The following is a 23,751-nucleotide window of genomic DNA, read 5'->3' as shown; positions in this document are numbered from 1 at the left end:
GATACCACACTGTGAAAATACTGCACTACAAGTCCTGCATTCAAAACCTTACTTAACCCTTGTGTTGTCCTCCCATGTCAAAATTAACACAATTCTTTAACACGTTTTTGTAGCATTTTTCGACGTTTTCCACTACCACCAGCATACGCTTACACCAACTTGTTACCACTATTTTTAAACTCATTTTTGGATTTTATAGTCAATAAACCTCATGTATCCTTTATGAAATTTTATCTAATTTTAGAGTTAAAAAAAATGCAGAAAGTATACGTTATGACTGATAGTTAAGATCAGGGGATGTTTATGGATGATCACAGACTGTCAACGTTTAGTCAAAAATTGATTAAAACACCCAAAAGTCAATGATAGTATTGAACTGATCCTTACTTTTACTTGTGAAGAGCGTTTCATGGAACCATCTGTGTTACTTTTGGGCAATTTGGTTGAAAGAAACCCAAATTTATGATGTGATAACTTTGAAAACGGGTCAAATTTGACCTGAAGAAAATAGGGGGGTTAAGTAAAAGTTATGTAAATAGTATCAGCTAAATGTGCTCAAAGTATCAAAGTAAAAGTATTCATTGTGCAGCAGGGCTTTAAATTGACACCCGCCAGCCAACCCGTAACACTGTAAAGTTACTAGCCAATTTGGCTGGTGATGAATGTAGCGAATAACACTGCGTCTGTTTGAATCGGCCGGCTGCAGAACTGTTCCCAGATTGGTCTGTTTTCCGCCATGAAATTTGGGCGGTTTTGTGTGTATTTGGCTTGGAAATGTAATCTTTATCTGGCAGCACTGCTTGTAGTACTTATCCTACATTTCCCATGAACGCTATGTTGTGACGTTTCGTATAACCGTTGGCTACATGCCTCGCATGTGCAGTATCGATTACGAGCTACGCTGAACCGGAGAAGACTTTCATTTATATCTGCCATCAACCCAAATAAAAAACAATTTAAAGAAACATGGATGCTTAAATGTATTCAGTGGCACTCATTATCTGGTTTATTTTCCTTGTAAAAAATATCTTCAATATGCCCTTAAATAATGGAAGGCAGGATCTGAATTTGGCTAGTGGAGAATCTGGTTGACTGGTAACTTTAAAAAATATACTAGCCATGTTGGCTGGTGATCAAACAAGTTAATTTAAAGCCCTGTTGTACAGTAAAATGTTCCCTGTCAGTGTTTCCCTGTTATATCAGATGTTTCTGGATTAATATTCCTGCTGCATTAATGTGTATGTTGCATTTTACTGCTGTAGATGTTTAAGGTTGTGCTCCTTTATATACTGTTGGGTAGTTTAATCTACAGCAATGCATCATAATCTATAAAATCATCATATGTTTGTGGCGCCGCTGTCCTGTGAGAACCACGTATCTCTAAAAAGTTTTAAAAGTTTTCATGGTGACAGCCCTGTTTTCAGCTTTATGACGATGCATTTTCCAGCCGATCCAAGAGACTTTTTAAAGACTGTATTTAGCATAAGAAGTAGGAGAACTTTTCAACACATAAAGGAACACTTCATCCTTTAGTTTATCACAAACATTCAACATCAACACATCTGGAGATACATGATTTTTACTGGACAGGGAGGGGATGAAAATCTGTCATCTGTATTTATGAATATCTACCTCTGAGATGTAGTGGAGTAGAAGTGTAAAATAGCAGAAATACTCAAGTAAATTGCCTACATTTTTTACTTAGGCACTAAGGCACCGTACTTGAGTAAATGTTACTGCTGGTTTGTCACTGGATGTTCTCACCTATGGACTCAACGTCATGAGAGAAGGTGGTCTCATGTGTCAGAGGCCTGTTGCTCTTCAGCTCCCCCTCCAGACCGACTATATGTACCGACTCTGTGGAGGAGAGAGGCTTAGTGCTGGAATACCACAGACAGACAGATGCAGTAGAACTAGACAGAACATAATGTAGAGTTAACACGCTACTATAGTCCTATCATCAGAGTTATGGGCAGAGCTGAAGAGAGTACTTTCGACATCTTAGCCACAGACGGAAAGAAAACCCCCAAACCCAAAACAATATTAGGTCTGCTAGGTACAGTCTTTAAAAGGAATTACTTACTTTCTATGAGGACGAGCAGGGAGCTGCTGTCCAACTGGTTTACTTGAACTACATCTGGGCAAGGTCTCTCTGCAAGGACACACACACACACACACACACACACACACACACACACACACACACACACACACACACACACACACACAATCCAAATTTGGACCACTTTCCTCTGATTCTGGCTCTGACCATTGATGTTAAACTCAACAAATGAAATTATTTCTGCCACCTAGAAATGTTTACGTAGCTAAAACTACAATCTGTTGGTAGATTACAAAGGAATAAAAGCCTCAAACTTTGAGGTAAAGAGAGAGAGACATCTGAAGGATTTATTAAATGCTGAAAATATGCCGGGAAATTCGATCCTTTTGTTCGTAGCTACTGCATTCTAAAGCCTTTATAATGGACGTAATAATGCAGAATCAGCTTACCCAGGCCAGAGTTGGTGAACCAGGATGTGTTGGAGTTGAGGTTGATGTATTCCACAATGACGGGCACGTTGGGGCTGGACCCCCGAGAGACGCCGATACACACCAGCGGGTACTCCTGCTGGGGCACCGTCACCATCTCAAACACCCGCAGAGGGTTTGGCAGGGGGAAGTCAAAATGCTGCAAAGCACAAAAGTCCACATTAAATCTCCTTTGGAATATCTTTGTGTGGATTTTATCTCGCATAGGGCAGCAAGCAAAGCAGATTGTTTTGTTAAAGGGCACTTAAACCTGCAATCTTTTAGCCACAGCATGGTCTTTAACTGAGGGTCTTTTTTCAAAAGCAAAAGGTCTAAAGCTAACTCTTAAATTTAATAGGAGGCCATAAACATTTTTATTTCCCTGCCAGCAGTAATTTTATGAGCTAATGTCAGTGCTAACAGCCCAATAAAAATAGCAATAAGTCAAAGACAAAGATATGCTCATGGTATTGCACGATACATCATCTCAACTCGCACATATTATTGTATTTTCATAATGAATGTTAGCGTTGGTTCTCCTTCATCACAGCATGTTATACTCTTTTATACTCTTTTAACAATCAAGCTTTAGTGCAGCAAAACATTTTGAACTTACAGGTAGAGAAAAGGCTGAGATTGTAATACAATTATACATGAAAATGCATTTTGACACATCGTACGGAGGCCTTGAGAGCTCAACGTGCTGCAAGTAGCACAACACAACAAAAGGAACTGTTTCCAGGTCCTGGTCTCATGAAACGTCTTATGACTAGCATGCCAATTTAAGCCATTTTGTGCGTTATTACAACACATTTTATGCTTTCAACGTGTCATTCCACGCCATGTAGTCGCACCGGGCTTTCAACTGTAAACCCATCGGTGGCAAAATTAGACGCCCAGAGCGACTGACCCAGAAGTGAGGTGAAATAAAGAGCGAGAAGTCTGCATAGAGAGGGGGTCGGGGTGGTGGGAAGGTCCAACCAACACAAGACTTTCACCCAGGAGACCGCTGATCATATCCCGTGTGAAACCAAAAGTCAATGTTGACTTTTTACGTTAGGTACTTAATTTACGTTTGTAACTTAATTTCCTTAACAAACATACTTTTGTTTTTTAACCCAAACCACAATGTTTTCCTAAACCTAACAAAGTAAATTTCTAGCCTAAACATAAATTTTGTTTGCATTCACAACATTAATAACGTGTTTAAAACTGCGACGTTAAGGGTTCCTGATCAAAGTGTCCTTATGTGACGAGTTGGGAGTGAGAGCGAGGCTTTAATGACACGCGAAAAACTAAAAATGTGTCGTGATATAACACGCAAAAAGTTAGCTTTCCCAAGAGATCATGCTGATCACTGATATATTAATATGTGAACAGTACTTTAATATTGTCTTTGGTTGAGGTGGAGCTAATTTTAACAACTTTATATACTTTTGGTAATTGAATCTGACTCTTTGAGTCACTGTATAATCCTGATATCTATATGAAATTGTTGTATGTAGTATTGCAACTGAATTGGGACGTTGATTGCCTGGATGAGTGTCAAATGCTGCACAAGTGACACGTGTGTTGATTGAGAGCTACTCCCATTGATAAGTGATTGTCTATTGTCACCTGGGGACACAGAATGGGAGGGGCGAAATGTATTTACGTAAGCCCGGTTGTGTTTGTTGTTGGAAATACTCTTGATGAAGGTCCGGAGGGACCGAAACGTTAGTTTTTTGTAAATAAACGGTGACGCTATAGCAAGAGCAAAGTGCAGTCCCGCCAGAAAAACGTGATTATGCGATCGCATAATTCAATGCATAATCAGCCAAAGTCCGCATATTTATGCGGGGGCCGCATTTTTTCAAATACGCCGCACATACTTTCGCCGCATAAATTGCTGATTTCCGCGCAAAATATGCGGGGCTTGCATGATTTCATAATCCCCGCATTTTCGTTGTAAAAAAAGTCACACATATCTTAGCAGAAAGTTGAAAAATGTTGCGTTTACTTCACACAAGAGCAGCCATTTTCCCCTGTTGCCATGGGAACATTATGAAGTGACGTAATTACGCGACGTGAACATCATCGAAAAGCTGCAAACCCCGCGATGAAGCCATCCACATTGAAACCGCAGTTTTTGCAAGTTCCCGCAATTTCATCGCATAAAATTGCATAAATATCCCGCATATTCCTTCGCATTTTTTAAGAAAACGTGCCGCATAATCAAGGATTTTTGCCCGCAACAATCACAAAAAAAAATTTCTGGAAGGACTGAAAGTGCATTGCTACCTTGTTCTTATAGCTAGCCGGTTCCTGAATGGGCGTATGTGTGCAGTGCCGTTAAGCAATTTGTTACATCGCGAGACCTGATATCACGCGATATCACCCGGCGGCTCGCCGGCCGTAAGTTGCAAGGGTGGTTTTTCCGCTCACAGGGGCTAGGGGGAAGAGAGACGACCACCATTCAACTCGAAAAAAGTCATATAACCATTCCAATGACTCCGAAGCTGTTCAGTTAAGGTAAATTAAGCTAAAAAAAACTGCATAGTTCCCCTTTAGAATAAATGTAGTGAAGTGAACAGTAGAATAAAATGGAAATACTCAAGTACAAGTACCTCAAAATTGTACTAGTTCAGCACTTGAGTAAATGTGTTTGATATATCCACACTAACATGTATATAGATGTCACCAATTGACCTAAATGAGCTGGTTCACTTCTACCTTCTGGAAATTTCAGGGCACAGAATGATTTTTTTTAAACAATCCAAGGTTTTTTAAACACATACCTTAATGAGCATGAACTTGTGCATGGGCTCGTACCACTGCAGCAGCACAACGCTGGACTCCAGACCACAGCACAGGAACACGCAGCCTCGCTGCATGTTTCCTGCTGCAGGAGACAAGTCTTAGTTGGCATATCTCCCCAAACCAATCGACACAGTCTACTGTACAGGAATCTGCCTCGTTTACATAGTTTAAATTCTCAATAATTTACCTCAAATGCAGAGGGTACACTTTCTTTAACATTGCGAGACATTGCTGCCTTTATGTGGTGTTGGAATAATTGGAAAAAAAAATGAGTTCCCGACTGGGAAAATTCACACTGCAATGTGTATTTGGGATCGGCCTTTATTTGACTACTGGCCTTTAATTGAGAAAATACAATAGTTTAAATCTTCAAATCAGTGTGCAGCTAATATGTATAATAGGAACTGTCTCTGCACAGGCATATAAACTCTCATACTTTGTTGTTGTTGTGGCCATGATTCAGTATTTTGTCTCACCAACTGCGCAGGTCTTGCAGCCTTTGGTATCAGGTACTTTAGACGTCACTGCACATTTCCTGAAGACAAAATATGTATATATACGTTTATATATAGTGTAGTTTTTACCTGGCATGAGCAAATGTGGGTTTTTTGGACAAAAAAATGGTCTAATTTAACCAGAGAGAGAGAGTTGTGTTACCTTGGTAACAGTCGGTGAGTCGAAACCATCCTCTGGTCTTTCCGAGCCTGATCGTACAACTCCTTCAGCGAATGGGAGTGAAGCTGTGATGATTTACCTGTGAAAACAGAATCAGACGCATTCTTTTAAATGTTCTTTAAACAAAAATGTCTTTTATCTTCTTTCTTTTTTTCAGGAAGCTCCCAGAGAACAGAGCCACACAACTAAATGAGGATCCAAGTCTTATTTCATTTACCTGACACGGACATGAGGACGTTATGAATGGTGTAGACCCAGGTACACTTCCCTGGATACAACTGAAAGAGAGAAAGAAGACATCCATTCAGTCACGGCTTCCTTATTGCTCCAGGTGTCTCTTTCAAAAGCACTTTAATTAGTTTCAAGCTTTTTGTTGCAACAGTTCTCTGATCAAGTGTGACCTAATTTAATCTGTCAGACCAGTGAAGTATTCAGATCCTGTACTTAAGTAAAAGAATGTAAGTATTATCAGCAAAATGTACTAAAAGTATAAAAAAAAAGTTAAGGTACTCATTGTGCAGTAAAATGTTCCCTGTCAGTGTTTTCCTGTTATATCTGATGTGTCTGGATTAATATTCCTGCTGCATTAATGTGTATAATAATAATGTATTGTTTGTGTTTTATCTTGTATTTGTCTGTCTTTTGCTATGTTTTGTATTGTGCTATGGACCGTTTTTTTGTGTCCTGAATAAAGACTATGATGATGTGATGATGATGTATGTTGCATCTTACTGCTGTAGATGGTTGTGCTCCTTTATATACTGTTGGGTAGTTTAAATCTACAGCAGTGCATCATAATCTATAAGATCATCATATGTTTGTAGCGTCGCTGTCCTGTGAGAACCACGTATTTCTAAAAACATTTTTCATGGTGTCAGAAAAACAGCCCTGTTTTCAGCTTTGTGACGATGTATTTTCCAGCTGATCCACAAGGCTTTTTAAATACTTTATTTAGTTTGAGAAGTAGGAGAACTTTCTCAACACGTAAATAAACACTTTATCCTTCAGTTCATCACAAACATTCAACATCAACACATCTGGAGATACATGGTTTTCACTGGACAGGAAGGGGATGAAAAACTGTCACCTGATAAGTAACTAAAGCTGTCAGACAAATGGTGTTGAGTAAAAAGTACAATATTTACCTCTGAGATGTAGTGGAGTATAAGAATAAAGTAGCATAAAATGGAAATGCTCAAGTAAAGTACAAGTACCTTGAATGTGTACTTAAGTTAAGTACTGTACTTGAAAAAGGAAGAAAAGGTTGGCCACTCAACACTACCAATAACTAATACAGACTCCTTATGACAACCTCTAGACATTACCCACCTGCTGTTAAGCCAACACTTAGTAAATCATTGAGGTAGCTCTGTGTATTAATTAGATAAAAGTCCTACCAGCTCCATCGTGGCCTCTGAGCCACTGAGGTTGAGGGTGTAAATCCCTTCCTCTGCCCCCAGGATCAGATGCTGGTCTGAGGGAGAGACAGAGAGGAAACACAGGCTGGTCAGACAGATAAAACACAAGTTTGATCAGACGAGACAGAGAGAGCAGAGAATTGACTGTGCGCTTCATTCGGTGGCTGATACAACCTTTGGTAGCTGGGTTCTCCCAGGTGGTGGAGCAGTTGATTTTAAGAGGGCAGCCATGGAAGATCTTTTTAAAGTACACCTGGAGAGAGAGAGAGAGAGAGAGAGAGAGAGAAAGGAGCATTCAATTATTTATTTTTTCCCCAGTGATACAACTTCATAAAGTCTCAGACCAGAATGATTGTATTTATCTGCTTAATCCTCTCATAAGTCAATATCCACGACGTTGCACTTCCAGGATTGCTCTGTTGCCACCGGAAATTCTGCCGGATTTCACTCTTTTTGGCCAGATAACCGTTACCTTCCGCTTTCTTTGTGTGGGAACTTTAAACACCGGTGGATTTATAATGACTATGGTTAACTGCTCCTCAGATCTCTGCAGGGTAAATCCAGACAGCTAGCTAGACTATCTGTCCAATCTGGGTTTTCTCTCGCACGACTAAAACAACTTTCAGCACTTTACCTTGCCGTCAAACAGCCCTGTTTAAGTTTACAAGAGGGGGAACTAAGGCCATTGTATCGCTCTTGTCAAAGCCACCAGACTCCATTGACAAAAACAGTAATTTTACCTTGCAGAACAAGGGAGTTTGCTGGTCTACCGCTGCCTCAATCAGTTAGTTTGTTTGTCTTATTGTGTGACTATAGTGTTTTAAAAGTGGTTGAAACTAACAAAACTAACAAACAAACTAGAACTGATCGATGCAGCGGTAGGCCAGCAACTTCCATGTTCCGCTAGGTTAAATGAGGTCAAAGGAGTCTGGTGGCTTTGACGAGATCTTAGGTAACTGCTTCAGTTCCCCATCCTAAAGGGCTGTCTGACACAAGCTGTGAAAATATTCTAAATATAGCGTACACTTTAACTTAAAATACATTAAGCTGCTGCCTCCGTGCATAGCAGGACATTGCTTAGCTCCCGTGTCGGTACTCCTGCCTGCTTCTCCAAACTGGGGGCGTCCCAACCGCCATCTACTGTAGCTAATACACTGTCTAGTACCTTATGCAACCCCACTTCAAAACATCCAAACTATCCCTTTAAACTCAAGATACAGTATTATGATAACTATGGTACCGCTGTCCTGGGAGTGCACATAGTGGAGGATCTAACCTGGAGCCAGAACACCTCCCACACCATTAAAAAAGCCCAGCAGAAGATGTTCTTCCTGAGGACACTGAAACGCAATGGGCTCCCTCAGGAACTTCTGACACGCTTCTACCGCTGCACAATTGAGAGCACTCTGACATACTGCTGCACCGTGTGGCACTGCAGCTACACATCAGCAGAAAAAAAGGACCTGCAGCGGGTTGTCAAGATGGCTGAGAGGATCATTGGCTCCCCCCTACCAAACCTGAGTGAAATATACTCAAGCCGTCTTCTCACACGGGCCACAAACATCAGGCAGGACACCTCACACCTGGACACTCCCTGTTCACCACCCTCCCCTCAGGCAGACTGAGAACCACCAGCACACGCGCAAACAGCTTCTTCCCCAGAGCAGTGAACATACTACAGAAATCATACAAACATCCACACATACAAACATAAAAACATACACACATCCCTTACCCCCTCAGTGCAATTGGACTCTGTGTAATAACTGCTGTGTTTACTGTTTGTTTTAGTTTTATAGCTATTTATTGAGAACATGGAATGAATGTGTATGTGCGAGATGTGCTTGGGTGAGAATGTGCTGGTGTATGTGTATATATACACATATACACATACACCAGCACATTTTCACCCAATATATATAATATATCTTTTTGTGTATGTGTATGTGTATATACAGTATATATATATATATATATATATATTGTGTTATCTTTTTACTCTATGCTGCTATTTGGAGAGGATGGCTCCAACAGAATTTCGTTGTATTGCATACAATGACAATAGAGATCTATCTACCTATCTATCTATCTATCTATGGTGCCTGCTGAGTTTAAATGGTGGATAGTTTCTCTCCACATGAGAAACATCAAACACATCTCAGACGCTCAGCGGAGTTGATATGAAGGGAGGAGAACTTCTGGAAAAGACACAAAAGAAACTCACAGGGGGTTTCTTCATGACGGGGCTGGCGCACTCAGTATGGTCCTGAGAACAAAAAGGAACAGCTCATGTTGAGTGTGAGACAGAGAAGATAATCAAAGAGGAAATGGAAAGATGTTATTATCTACAGCTGAATATAAGCTTCTGTAAATCTTAACTACAAATCAAATAATTTACCAAAAACCAAAGAGTAGTTGCCAAAAAATGGTCTGTCAATCGACTAATCCTCTCAGCTGTATATGAAAACGTGATATTGTAGAAGTTCTTTGTGTGTTTTGTGTGCCGAAATATAAATCTACAAAGTAAATTCAGTTGTCAGATAAATGTAAGAAAAAAGTACAATATTTTCCTCTGAGATGTAGCGGAGTAGAAGTATAAAGTGCCATGAAAATAAAAGACTCAAGTAAAGTACAAGTGTGTTAAAATTGTACTTGAGTACAGTACTTGAGTAAATGTACTTAGTAACATTCCACCACTGGTGCACCGGTGCTCTTCGGCCCAGTGTTACCTTTGATGTTGGTTGCCGTCTGCGGATTCCTTTAGGGGGGAGCTCAGGAGGAACCATGTCTGCCGGGTTGTCAATTAACTGGGCAGGGCAGGACGCAGGGTCTGGATCACACACACACATACACGCACAATAAGAAACTGTGTGAAAGAATTTGCACTGCTTTGGTGTAGAAATGTGTTTTTTCTGTTGTACAGTATAGTTGAAATTAAGAGTGGATGTGAAAAACATAATCTTGAATACTGGCTTAAATACACAACGGTGCTCTTATGGCATTTTCCCATTACATGGTACCTGCTTGACTCGCTTCGCCTCGACTCTACTCGCCTTTTTTGGTTTTCCATTATGAAAAAACGTCCCTGGTACCTGCCAAGAGGTACTTTTTTTAGTATCACCTCCGTCGAGGTTCCAAGCGAGCTGAGGCAATACCAAAAGGTGACGTGAAAACCTGCAGACTACTGATTGGTCGGAGAGAATCGTCACTAATTCACTGCGTCATCATTGCTAGCAACATATGGGCGGGGGGTGTCCTGAACAAACCCGCCATTTTTAACCCTTGTATTGTCTTCCCGTCAACCATGCACTTGTTGTCCTCCGGTTCGGTTTGCCTGTTTATAAAGCATAAAGTAGCCTGACCCAAATGATTACCCAATTGTATGTTATATCTTTTTAGCCAACTTCATAAGTTGTTACCACTAGTTTTACAGTTCTTTATGGAATTGATGGTGAATAAACATCATTTACATGAAATTATTGGTAATTTTTTAGTAAAATGAGCAGAAATTAGGAATTATCTTCACTAATAGTTCAGAGAAACAGCCACGGTCACAGCGTCCGGAGCTTGAAGATGATTGCGATTGGTTTATAGAAATGCAAACAACCCAGAGTGTTTTTTTCTACTATCCAGGAGTGTATGCTTCTGTTGCCAGACCTTTCTCCGCAGGATTGTGGGGACAGATCTGGCAATGAGAGACTAATGTTTGCTAGAAGGTTTCCTGCTATATTGTGTATGAAGGTGAGGCAGCTCACCTGAGTGCCGTGAGTGTCGTGGCCGGGGCTTAGGTCGGACCTGCGTCCCGCTGGAGGTCCTGGTGAGAGGGGTAGGGGCGTACAGGGAGCAGGGTTTCCTCATCCGGTCGTCTTCCCCCGCTATGCTTTCCTCTGAGCTGGTCCGAGCTTTGGGCTGAACAGACCGAAACATACCCACATGGTTACTGTCTTTGGCATTTACATTTCAAACAGTATCTTATCCAAAACGAGTTAACCCTCCTGTTGTCCTCGGGTCAAAACTCAGAAATTAGGTATAATTTCATATAAATGAAGTTTGTTGACCATTGAATTCCAACAAGAAGTGTAAAACTAGTGGTAACAAGTTGGAATGAAGTTGGCTAAGAAGATGTAACGCAGAATTGGGTGATCATTTATACTTTATGTTTCATAAACAGGTAACATTAAAACAGACAGAGGACAACACAAGGGTTAATACAGTACATGACAGAGCAGGAAGTGGTGTGGTGTGTTGTGTTCCAGGGAACTAAATGTGTGAACTACAATGCAACCTTTTTTCTCTTTTTGTTTAAACAGTCATATTGTACATACTAGTTTTTGTATTTATTGTTAATTCCCTTTCAATATGTTTACATGTACTGTATGTATCCACCACCCACCAAGGCAAAATCCTTGTAAGTGTTACTTACTTGGCAATTAATCCTTTTCTGGTTCTGAACAGTATTTAAAAGGAGTTAAAATGAGCACAACCTTAAACATCTACAGCAGTAAGATGCAATAGACATGAATGCAGCAGGAATATTAATCCAGAAACATCAGATATAATAGGAGAACACTGACAGGGAACATTTTACTAAACAATTAGTACTTTTACCTTCATACTTTAAAGGTGCAGTACGCAAGACTTATTAAACTAACTTTCTGTCATATTTGCTGAAACTGACCCTATGTTCCAGTAGAACTACATGAAGCAGGTAATTAAAAAAAAAAATCCAGCTCCTCTGGCACCACCTACAGCCTGTAGTGAGATTTGCAAAAATCCACAGCTCCCTGTTCAGATGCACCAATCAGGGCTGGGGGGGGAGGGGTGTCTATCACTGCTCATGCACATGCATTCATTCTCCTTTGTAGGGGGAGGGGCTTATGAGACCGTTTTGGGCTTTAGCAGAAAGGGGGGAGGGACTGAGAAGTTGTCGATGTTCAAATTTTTTGGCTAAGTCCTGGATCTTCACAATCCTACCTACAGCACCTTTAAATACATTTTGCTGATAATACTTACATACATATATTTAATAAAGGTTTTGGATGCAGGACTTTTACTTGTAGTGGAGTATTTTCACAATGTGGTATTAGTACTTTTACTGAAGTAAATGACCCAAATACTTCTTCCACCACTGTCTATTACTAAAACAACAGAAATGCTAAAAATTGCATGTAGAAAGGTCTTCGGCAATAGTTGTTAACACCTTACATTTCAAAGTTCAGCCTTTCAATGAATACAATGGTTTTTTTTCAGCCCTGTCATCATCATAAACACACATGCATATAAAACCATATTTTCGTCGATAATCACCTTTGGAGGAAGTGGAGGGGGAGTTTCATCAGTTGGCATTATAAGTCTGTTGGGAGAGAGAGAGAGAGAGAGTCTTCTGTGTTAACGATACAAATACACATTAATACACACGTGAGTTTGTGTTTATTCAGACTAACCTGGTGACTTGCATCGTAGGGCTGAGGAGGACAAAACACAGAGAGGAAGTGTCAATGCAATATATTGAAGTTATACTATGTATGATCGATTGTATTTAAGAGAAAAACATGAAGAAGTGACTGCTGGCAAAAAAGTCCAAGTCAGTGTTAATTAAAGCTGCAAGCAGCGATGAACGGGCCCTCGCCTAGTTAAGTTTAGGAAAAAGATTGTGGTTTGGATTAAAACTATCCCGAGGTGTGGCCAGGTTAGCTCAGTTGGTAGAGCAAGCGCACATATATAGAGGTTTACTCCTCAACGCAGCGGCCGTGGGTTCGACTCAGACCTGCGGCCCTTTGCTGCATGTCATTCCCAAGCTCTCTCCCCTTTCATGTCTTCATCTGTCCTGTGAAAATAAAGGCCTAAAAATGCCCAAAAAAAACTATCCCGATGATTCCTGGGTGAAAGTATTAAAAATATGTTATTGTATTATATTAGATTTTTTGCGAGATTTTGTATAACTTCCTGCCGTAGCTGTATCCCTTCTAGCCAGATGTCTCCAGGCCTGGACACTTATCATGCATGTGAAGTTTCAGGCAGATTGGACAGTGTAAAGTAAATTTATAACAGCTTCCTGTATTATGGCGAAACATGCAAATTGCCCGCCTTGCCATGGCAACACCGTTTAATGAAAATACAAAAGCTTTGCAATTTGGCATCGGGAAAATCTTGACATGCTACTGACCCAATTTGAGAAGGATCTGTTGAATCTTCCTGGAGGAGTTTTAAAAAGTTCCACACCTGTTCAGGGCCTAAAATGCCGTCACATGACCTATTACATCATCATTCAATCAATCGTCTATTCCTTCGCAATGTAGGGTCACAGAGTCAGAGGATTATACCAACTGAATAGGAGACAAATCCGATAAACCCCCTAGGAGAAGTTCAAACGAATTTGCATAAAATAAGTGAAAAAAAACACATACAATTCAAAATGGCCGGCTCCAAATGCAGTGGTAATTATTTCTGTAGGTGCTCCTTTCCTGAGTTTTAAAAACTACAAAATAAGAACACATTTTACATACAATCATCTGTGTTAGTATAGTATTTAACTCTACCTCTAACTAAAGTCAGCAGTTTTTTAAAATGAATCATCATACGTCTTGTATAAAGTACTTGAAAGCAATACTTGAGTAAAAGTATCTTCCCAGAAAATGAATTTGGTAGAAGTTAAAGTCTCCTTTTAGAATATAACTTGAGTAGAAGTCTCTGTATCTGATATTTACTGTATTTATTTACTATACTTAAGTATCCATAGCAATTTTATGTTATTAAATGTACTTAAGTATTAGAAGTAAAAGTAAAAAAAACTTTCTTTATGAACTTTATGGCCAAAGGTGTGTAATGTTATCTTCATCACCACTGTCGTCGGGGTGGTCATCATCTGTTACCATCGCGGCAGAGCCTGCAGCAGGTGCTTCCATGACACTATCAGTTATTATGCTTCCTCCTCTTCCTCGTTAGTTTTGGCCTATGGTTGTTGTTTTTTTGCCGCTTGGCAACAAACAGGCATTAGGAGTGGAACTGGAATGGAGCGTGCATTATCTTGGCAATTTAGGAGCAATGATTCGCCGTACCAAACTTCCTTTTTTTCAGTGTAATAAATTTCTTCTGATTTTATTTTGTAGTAACGAGTAACTAAAATGCTTAGGGGAAATGTAGTGGAGTAAAAGTATACATTTTATTAAGGAAATGTAGTGGAGCAGAAGTAAAAGTTTCCGCAAATATAAATAATGAGTAAAGTACAGATACGTGAAAATTCTACTTAAGTACAGTAGTGAAGTATTTGTACTTCGTTACATTACAACACTGCATACGCTGTTGTGTTGTGTTTTGTTAGACGTGGTTTAAACATGTTTTCTTACATATCCACATCGTCATAGTCGTCGTCCGAGTCTGTGTCCTGATCCCTGAGAGAGGAAACAGAAGTTAAATCTCATGATCAGGTATTTAATGTGACTCCACGTCTGTGACATGTGATCCAGTTACCTCATTGGACTCTTGCTACTGCCGGTGAATTCCAGAGAAGGTCTTAACTGTGAAAAAACACAGGAACTTAGCAATATTTCTAAAAGAAGTTACAGCCAACGAGTACAAACTTATAGATGTAGAAAACTCCTCTATTTGTTGTGTTAAATTTATATTCGCTGTTACTGTCTTTATTGTTTAATAAAGGGGCCGATCGCCAAGACTTAAGACAAATAAAACATATTCACTATTGTCTGCAACATTGAAAGTGTAATAAACTTACTGTTGTGTTTGGTGATTCTTTCTTCACAGGCCTCCGAGTGTAAATCTGTTCCACTGAGCAACCACAAGCAAAACAATTCAACACAAAGACACTTTCCATATTAACATTTCATTTCATTATATTCTTTATCATAAGGTTGTTCATAGCTAAAGTGAAAGAGTGATTTCTTACAGCTAATGTCAGAGTTTGTCCTCTCTGCCTGGTTGTGCTTGTTGATAGACTGGATCCTCTTCAAAGAGCCCATCACCTTAAATCAACAAGAAAAACCCATTATTAATCCGATCAGAGTCTGTGATCTCAGGTAGAATACCACCAGCTGGCTAAATACACATTTTAAGCAGAGACACTACAGCTGAATAGGGAAATATTTGAACTAATAGATATCAAAATAAAACTTCCCCAGTTGATTAGTTACATTAGGACAATTATTTTTTGTGTTACAAGTTTTCTGAAATGTTATGTTCAAATATTCAAATATGCACTCATAATTTGCATACAGTTTGGATAAAGCCAGGTTCACAATTCTTGTTTCATTTTGCCGACATATTAGAATCAAAGGTTTTTACTGGGGAAATTCTGGATATCTTTTTTTTTTATTATTATCACTTAATAAATCAGAAAATACTGTAAACAGCCATAAAAAAATCCTTTTCACCATGTTTTTAGGAATAAAATGTTATATAAATCAGGCTGTGAATGATATATGAACAAAGCCCTGTGTAGGAACCTTCAGAATATAGATAGGAATAAAACTTGAAAGTTTGGTGTATGTAAATGCTACTGACTTGGCAATTTCTGGCTCAGAGTCTGAGAGAAAAACTCATTTTGAGAAAATGGCCTTTAAAAGATATTGTAGAATAATGTTCTTACTATTTGCAGATAAATATAATAAGAATGTAAAACGTTTCCATAAGAGACCAAGTGTGTTTTGGTGTATGATTATTTAGCTTAAGCCATAACTATAAGATAGTTAGGGTCACAGTGGCCTCCAGCTTAGTAAGTAATAATAACAAATGAGGATGAGACAGAATACAGTGGCCCCCACCCTGGCGGGTGTTGCGTGAAGATAGCAGACCCGGTCCGGAAGAAGAAGAGGGGGCCCACGAAAGAAAGTATAAGAGATGAGGGGATATATAGATCGGGGCTCACGAGGTCTGACAGTCTAGAGATACGTGGACCGGCTCTGGCTTTTTGTCTGTTGCTAGGGAAACTTAGTCTCTGCGTGCCTTGTGATCCCACAGATCTGTGTATTGAAACTACGATGCTTGATTGATTAAACAAATGTATTGACTTTATCTTATCGTCTTATTTGGCTCTTGCTTAGGATCAATGTAATTCCAATTTAACAAATGTGCAGGGATTGGAGTCAGACATATTGTCCCAAAAGGGGGGACACAGAGGAGGAAATCCCCAACAATATGCATTGTAAAAGTTTGCCTACATTAAGCTAAACACTACAGGTGAATAGGGTAACACATTTTTAACTAATATACATCACCATAAAACTTCTCCAGTCGATACTTTAAGACATTAATATTTTGTTTTAAAACTATTCTGAGATTTTTACGTTTAAATATGCAAATCGGGCATTATCTCATGCTAACTTTTGGTGAATTCAGGAGAAATCTACAGACACAAATACACAAAGTGGTGTAGTAAAATAAAGACCTGAATGTGTTTTTGGGTCTTTTTTTCCCCAAAAGTCTGAAAGAAGACATGTTATGGAAGCAAAAGAGCCCTATAACCCTTGAATTGAAAATGTTGTTTTTGCCTTTAGTGTCTTAATTTAAAATTAAAAGTCGAGGTGAAAAAAATGAAACAGATGATCGTGATTGGTCAGAATGTTAATATCTATTGAGAGCTTCATCTCAGTTTCAATAAAGAATGTGGTTAAGACCTCCATCTCGTCGTCTTCCGTCACCAGGCAGGACTTGAGTTTCTCAGGGTGTCGATACTTCTCCAGCAGGTCCAGGGTCAGCTCCTGGTTCAGGCCTTGCTGGGTCAAAAACGTGTTCTGCAGAAGAGAGGGGGCGAGGTGGGGAGGAGACACAAAGCAAGGAGAAAGAGCCAACAGAAACAATGAGTAGGCTCCAAGTAAAGAAAAAGCGTACAGGAGGCCAAGACTGATGTAGAAGAAAATGAATTACCTAACAGTTTTAGTCTCATTTCATCCTGATATCCTCTTTCCTGTTCACTGATTAAGGTGCTATTATTTTACCTGACTACCTAACAACTTTTAGTGTCTCCAGTCTGTCTGCCTTTGCTCTAGTTTAGTGTTTAAACAAAGCATTTTGCATTGATCACTGTGAGTGAGACCTTTTGTTGGAGCCCGGGTTGGCTCTATGTAGGTTCATTACTACGAGCCACACCTTTCACTTTGTCATTTTGAAAAACTGCTGTTAAAAAAATATATAAACTATAGCTACTCTTGGATGTGTGATATCTCCCTCAAGACAGTTTGTGTACAAATCAGTGTTGCTACATGTTTAAAGTCATGCCAAAACATAGTTAGATTATGTATATATATATATATATTTGATTCAGAAATGACACCAAATAAACCTGAACTGGATCATATGTGAGCAGTACTGACTGAGAGCATCTTGGAGGCGCTGGGTCTCTTCTTCGGGTTCCTCACCAACATGGCCTTAACAAAGTTATAAAACATGGAGGACCTGTAGACAGGAGATATGTTGGTAGCATCTTGGAACGTACAGTAACACACTTACACATATGTAACGGATGCTTGTATTTAGATCCTACTAATCGGATTATTAAAATCGCAATATTACTACAACATCAACACAACTTGTTTACATGTACGTTTGTGGTTGGCCTGTCCAGACTCTGACTTTTTTTATCTGACCGTCTTCAGATTACATTTTTTATTAACATTCACTACGAAAACATCTGTTCACAGCTGGAAATATAAATGCAAAACCAACAGCAACAGCTTGATTGATACAATAAGAACCATTCGCTCCCATGATGTAATGGTTCAATATAATGTGTTTTTATTTACCATTTAGACTTGTCTTTCAGTTTCGGAGGCTGATAGCCACTCTTGGACATGAGGAACAGGACTCTGCAGGAAGAAACACAGTCAGTGAGAATCTGTGAGTGTTTGTGTGCATGAATGTCACATATTTATGCACATGCCTGGTCTGTCCTATAACAGATTCAATATGTAAGATGAACTAATAACTAGGGATGTCCCGATGAGGTTTTTTTGCCCTCGAGTCCGAGTCCGAGTCATTTAATTTTGAGTATCTACCGATATCGAGTCCCGATCCGATACTTCTATAATATATAAAAAAAGAATAAATAAGAGCGAAAAAAAAGATCTAGGATGTTCCTTATTTTTTATTTAATTCACCTTATTTTAACATTCAACAACTCTGTTAACAAACAGAGCACTTCTGTTACATATCTCACAGTTTGCTATGGCAATGTTGTTGTCATCAACTTTATAATCCCTCCAGACCGCAGACATACTCGCGCTTTCTGCTTCAAGCTGCTTCCGTGTTCTACTTTGCCGGCATTTAACCAATAGCGTCTCTGCAACAAAGTGATGTCATGCCGCACGCGTTGCTGTTTCTGTGTGGAGTCAAAAGGGTCTAACTCTGTGCCACCGCATAACTATAGATGTGTTAAAAAATAATGAGAATATATATACATATATATCCGAGTCCTGATCGGGAGGTAACGTCCGATTCCGATCGAGTCTGAAACCACGTGATCAGGCCTGATTTCTGATCACGTGATCGGATCTGGACATCCCTACTAATAACTGCAGTGTGTTTGGTTTTACATCAGCGATGTGAAGAGAGGAAAGCTGTCAGACAAATGTAGTGAAGGAAATAAAAAGTCTCTGAGATGTACAGTAGTGGAGTAGAAGTTTAAAGTAGCAGAAAATGTAAATACTCAAGTAAAGTACAAGTTGTTCTAATGTGTTCTTAAATACAGTACTTAAGTAAATGTCCTTATTACATTCAATCACAGGTGTACGTGTGTGTTTACCGCAGCGGATGGACATCAAACATGGGCGGCTGTAGTTCTGCCAGCTCGATGGCTGTGATGCCCACAGACCAGATGTCACAGAGTTCATTGTAGCCCCCTTTAATCTCCACTGCTGCCACCTCTGGCGCCATCCTGAGGACAGGAGGGGAACAGCAACAAATGAAGAACTTTTTGTCAGAATCCACGACGTTCCTGAGGCTATTTTGGAGAGGCACCGTGGCTCTGTCCGGCGCTTAGCGCCGCCCATGATGATTGTGACTGGTTTTAAGAAATGCCAATAAACCAGAGCACGTTTTTCTCCCAATCCCAGAATGCTGTGTGAATTAGTCCAACGCAGCGCTGTGGAGGAAGGTCTGGCAATGTGAGACTAGAGCTACTCTAAAGATAAATTAGGTAGAATTGAAACCATAGACATAAAACGCCACCCATTGGTTTGTGGACTGCCGTTTTGAAGCCTCGAGTTTGTCAATACGGATGTCGCCATCTTGTTTTTTGCAACCGGATGCGCTAAAGAGGGAAGGTTGCCCTCAGGGTACTGCCGCCACTCATCTGCGTGTACGGTGGAGCAGAAAATCGGCAAATGTTTCCTTAAGTTACCAGCTAACGCAAGCGGTCGGTAGCTAGCCTGGTTAGCAGAACGCTGAACATAGAGCTGAAGATATTTCTAGGCGACCAAAATGTTCCAGTTACCTTTGCTGAAGTGAAAACACACAGCGAGAGGGTCAAAGTTCAAGATGAAAACATGGACAACACCCAAAAACAAGTTCACGGCTATTTTAATGTCCACAGTGCCATGGTTAGCATTGCTAACCCTCTGTCCTGATTGACAGGTCAATGTTTAGCCACGCCCCTAAAACATCCCCTACTTTATCATCCTTTTTTTTTTTTTTTTTCCTGCTGGAAAGGAGATATAATGCAGGTTTAAGGCACATTGGCTTCACTTTTCAGACCTGGAAGCTTTGTCCATTAAATTTACAGTCTATGGTTGAAACATAAAAGTCAGAGTCACACACTACAGCCAAGTGAAAACCGTAAGAGGTGAAAGAAGAGGAAGCTCATAATGAAGTGATGCAATTCTGCTTCTGACAGCAAATAAATATTCTAAATCATCTGGGTTAGCTTCAGCAGTAAAACTAATTGCCTCGTAAATGTTGTATAATGTTGTTCATTAGTTCATTTCATGCATAAAATAGAAAAGTAGTCCCCGCAGCCGCCTGCAGTAATTTTGTCCTTAAATGTCCAGACTGAGGTGTTTACAAGACCTGTAACATTAAAAGCTGCAGAGAGACTGATCTCTGGGTTTGGATCTCACCAATATGGTGTCCCGATGAAGGACATCCGCCGGGCCAGAGTGGCAGTGATCTGAGCCGAGATCCCAAAGTCAGCTACACAACAGAGGAAACAAACAATATAAAGAACCACTCATTCAGTTTTACTAAAAATATACTTAAAAACACAGATTTCTGTGAGTCTTGAGTGACTCTTTGTAAAAAAAATTAAATCAAGGCTCCGAATACAAATTAATGTGCTTTGTATTTCTACTATCTACTTTGATTTCAGAATTACTGCACACTGTGACAACACCATCAAGCACGACAGACATGAGCATAAACCCAATTAAAAAATAAATAAATAATATTAATGGTTGTGTTTTTAATGCATGAGATTTAGCCTTAAAATCATATTAGGAAAATGACAATGATAAGACTTCTGCTCGTAAACGAAACATCGTTCTGCAGCCGAATATTAAATGTTGGAACCAGAGTAGAGCTGCAAAGATGAATCCATTAATCGATTAGTTGTCAACTAATCTCCAACTATTTTGATAATCGATTAATTGGGTTGAGTCATTTTTTGTTATGAAAATTAAAAATTGATTGCAGCTTCTTAAATTTGAATATCTTCTAGTTTTTTCACTCCTCTGACAGTAAACTGAATATCTTTGAGTTGTGGACAAAACAAGACATTTAAGGACGTCATCTTGGGCTTTGGGAAACTGATCAAAATTTTTACCATTTTAAGACAATTTAAGCCCAGTTCAGACCAAAGATTCGCAACTAAACCAGTTGAAACTTGAAACTTCTTGCAACGAGCCGGTTTGCAGCGTTCTGAAAGCTGCCAGTTCACACCAATGCGACGAGAGTAGTATCATCTCCATATAAATGCCTCTTTGAACTTCCGTTCTAACTTCCGACTTCCAGGTTTTTTTGTAGCTAGAGATATCATTTGTTGCATCTAAATATGCATGTGGATAACGTTAGTGATAGTGAGAGGCTTGCTACAGTTGCATTTCTACTGATGAATCGGCGAAAACACGTTTTATTTCTCGGATTCACTGCTTTGTTCTTGCGCTGCTGGGCCCTCCCTCTCTTCAGTCACTCTCTATCTCGCTTGACCATATAGCATTACCGTGCTTTCGGGCGGTCGTTGAGGCTCCGTCTAAAACTCTGCCATTTTGACCATCTGTTTGTAACATAAAAATAAAATGGATTATGGATCAATTAATTTCTATAGTTTATAGCTGACTTTACCAGCTGACGTCTCTTACGTTCTAAAACCAGCCTCTGGAGACTCGACCAGCTGAGTCGCAGCGACACCATCATCTGGTTTGAGTCCAGCTGAGACGGGCCGGTTCAGACCTCTGCAACTTTTCTCTGCGACGTTCTAAAACGGTTTTGCGAATCTTTGGTCTGAACTGGCCTTTATAGACCAACCAACTAATCGATTAATCGAGAAAATAATGGACAGGCTAATTGACGATGGAAATAATCTTTGTGGCAGCCCTAATTCAGACCACCACAAAATAGAGAGGACCATTTAAGTCCTTAAATAAGATCCAAACGAGACAGCAGAGATGATTTAATTGAGCGGTCCGCAAAGGCGTAATTTTGGGTTCAACATTGGGGGGGGGGTTGAGAATTTTGACCGTTTTTTTAAACACTTCATTTTCTGCATTCTGGTGAATTTTTTCTTAGGTTTTTGGGGTGGGTTGCACTGGCCAGTTTTAATTATTGCGCCTATGCGTCAGTGATGTCAGTCGTGCAGATAGTGACTCATCTTCACCACAGCGGTACAGCACAGAGCACACACTGCGCAAACATGCACCTACCCAGCCTGACCTCGCCCTGATCATTGAGGAGGATGTTGGCACCCTGGAGGCGAGAGAGAGCGAGAGACACATCAACACAAACACAACCAGAGACACATCTCATCATACAAACACTCCCCTCTCAGTGATCTTTAACTGAACCCACACAGGATGGAGATCAAAAACCTGTTAACTTTAAAAGTAGAACTAAAGGTCATTTGATGGACTGATTGTTGTAGTGTGCTAAGTATCCTCTCTCTCTGTCTGCTCATTTTCGGCTGCACTACCATCAGTAAGTACGATTTACTGAGAAGTAAAACTCTTCTTTTACATTACATGTCATTTAGCTGACGCTTTTATCCAAAGCGACTTACAATTGCTATATATGTCAGAGGTCGCACAACTCTGGAGCAACTAGGGGTTAAGTGTCTTGCTCAGGGACACATTGGTTGATGTATCGCAGTGGGAATCAAACCCAGATCTCCCACACCAAAGGCATGTGTCATATCCACTGCTCCATCACCACCCACCTTCTTATTTCTGTTAATATTAAACTTTGCATGAAATAAAGCTAAAATAATGCTGATGTTCTCACGAGATAAATCCTGGGAGCCACTTCCTGACCTTGTGGGAGACAATATCAACTTTTGTATTATGACTTCATTTTCACTCATAGAAAAATCTGTTGTAGAAGGCATTGGTCAGTAATTTTCTGTAAAAATACCACACTGTGAAAATTAAACAAGTAAAAGTCCTGCATTCAAAACCTTGCTACTAGTAAAACTATTATAAGCAAAACTCACAGAAAAGTACTTAAAGTACTTATTGTGCAGTAAAATGTTCCCTGTCAGTGTTTTCCTGTTATATCAGATGTTTCTGGATTAATATTCCTGCTGCATTAATGTCTATGTTGCATCTTACTGCTGTAGATGTTTAAGGTTGTGCTCATTTATATACTGTTGGGTAGTTTAATCTACAGCAGTGCATCATAATCTATAAGATCATCATATGTTTGTAGCGTCGCTGTCCTGTGAGAACCACGTATCTCTAAAAAGTTTTAAAACTTGTCATGGTGTCAGAAAAACAACTCTCAAACAAACTGTCATCTGAAAAAGTAACTAAAGCTGTCAGACAAATGTAGTGGAGTAGAAAGTATAAAGTTACATAAAATGGAAATACCCAAGTAAAGGACAAGTAGCTAAACTGTGTACTTACGTACAACACTTGAGTAAATGCACAGTGAGTTACATTCCACCGCTGGATTCACTGTCTCATTTTCTAAATGATTTTCCCATCATAAAGTTATAAGATGAAAAGTCTGAGAGCTTTGAATTTAAAGTCACTGGACAATAGAACAAAAATATTGTCTATCAGCTGGTTCAATAAAAACATAAAGATGATTAGTCTTAACCTAGGGTACAGTGTTTGCCATGTTCTTGTTTACAGCTTACATCTGCTGCTGCAGTGACCCACTTATTCACCAACTGTAA

The 23,751-nt window shown here is 39.7% G+C and overlaps 1 protein-coding gene and 1 long non-coding RNA gene across 4 annotated transcripts in view; one reads left to right on the top strand and one right to left on the bottom strand.

Annotated features, from left to right (window-relative positions):
* Positions 1–23,751, bottom strand: part of LOC116053191 (mitogen-activated protein kinase kinase kinase kinase 5-like) — a 45,306-nt gene that overhangs the window by 1,792 nt on the left and 19,763 nt on the right. The window contains exons 7-31 of one of the 3 annotated variants that reach the window (XM_036001014.1): positions 22,283–22,325; positions 20,486–20,558; positions 19,174–19,305; positions 18,176–18,238; positions 17,747–17,828; positions 17,051–17,167; positions 15,325–15,400; positions 15,154–15,206; positions 14,892–14,938; positions 14,768–14,812; positions 12,866–12,886; positions 12,729–12,774; positions 11,845–11,868; positions 11,177–11,330; positions 10,151–10,251; positions 9,646–9,687; positions 7,596–7,674; positions 7,401–7,477; positions 6,221–6,281; positions 5,986–6,082; positions 5,805–5,863; positions 5,307–5,407; positions 2,512–2,689; positions 2,084–2,152; positions 1,765–1,857 (exon numbers count right to left, since the gene is read on the bottom strand). In XM_036001014.1, coding sequence (XP_035856907.1) covers positions 1,765–1,857; positions 2,084–2,152; positions 2,512–2,689; positions 5,307–5,407; positions 5,805–5,863; positions 5,986–6,082; positions 6,221–6,281; positions 7,401–7,477; positions 7,596–7,674; positions 9,646–9,687; positions 10,151–10,251; positions 11,177–11,330; positions 11,845–11,868; positions 12,729–12,774; positions 12,866–12,886; positions 14,768–14,812; positions 14,892–14,938; positions 15,154–15,206; positions 15,325–15,400; positions 17,051–17,167; positions 17,747–17,828; positions 18,176–18,238; positions 19,174–19,305; positions 20,486–20,558; positions 22,283–22,325 — 1,933 coding nt within the window. Of the gene's footprint in view, positions 1–1,764; positions 1,858–2,083; positions 2,153–2,511; positions 2,690–5,306; positions 5,411–5,804; positions 5,864–5,985; positions 6,083–6,220; positions 6,282–7,400; positions 7,478–7,595; positions 7,675–9,645; positions 9,688–10,150; positions 10,252–11,176; positions 11,331–11,844; positions 11,869–12,728; positions 12,775–12,865; positions 12,887–14,767; positions 14,813–14,891; positions 14,939–15,153; positions 15,207–15,324; positions 15,401–17,050; positions 17,168–17,746; positions 17,829–18,175; positions 18,239–19,173; positions 19,306–20,485; positions 20,559–22,282; positions 22,326–23,751 lie in introns of all 3 variants that reach the window. The other 2 variants (XM_036001012.1, XM_031304171.2) reach the window with 2 other exon arrangements.
* Positions 12,762–21,514, top strand: LOC116053225. Its single transcript, XR_004105774.2, has 3 exons — positions 12,762–12,772; positions 16,820–16,827; positions 21,393–21,514. It is a non-coding gene; the product is annotated as an uncharacterized LOC116053225 (long non-coding RNA).

This window comes from Sander lucioperca, chromosome 5 (assembly GCF_008315115.2).
Source record: "Sander lucioperca isolate FBNREF2018 chromosome 5, SLUC_FBN_1.2, whole genome shotgun sequence".
In the NCBI taxonomy this organism is placed as follows: domain Eukaryota; kingdom Metazoa; phylum Chordata; class Actinopteri; order Perciformes; family Percidae; genus Sander; species Sander lucioperca.
This window is presented reverse-complemented; position numbering and strand designations above follow the sequence as displayed.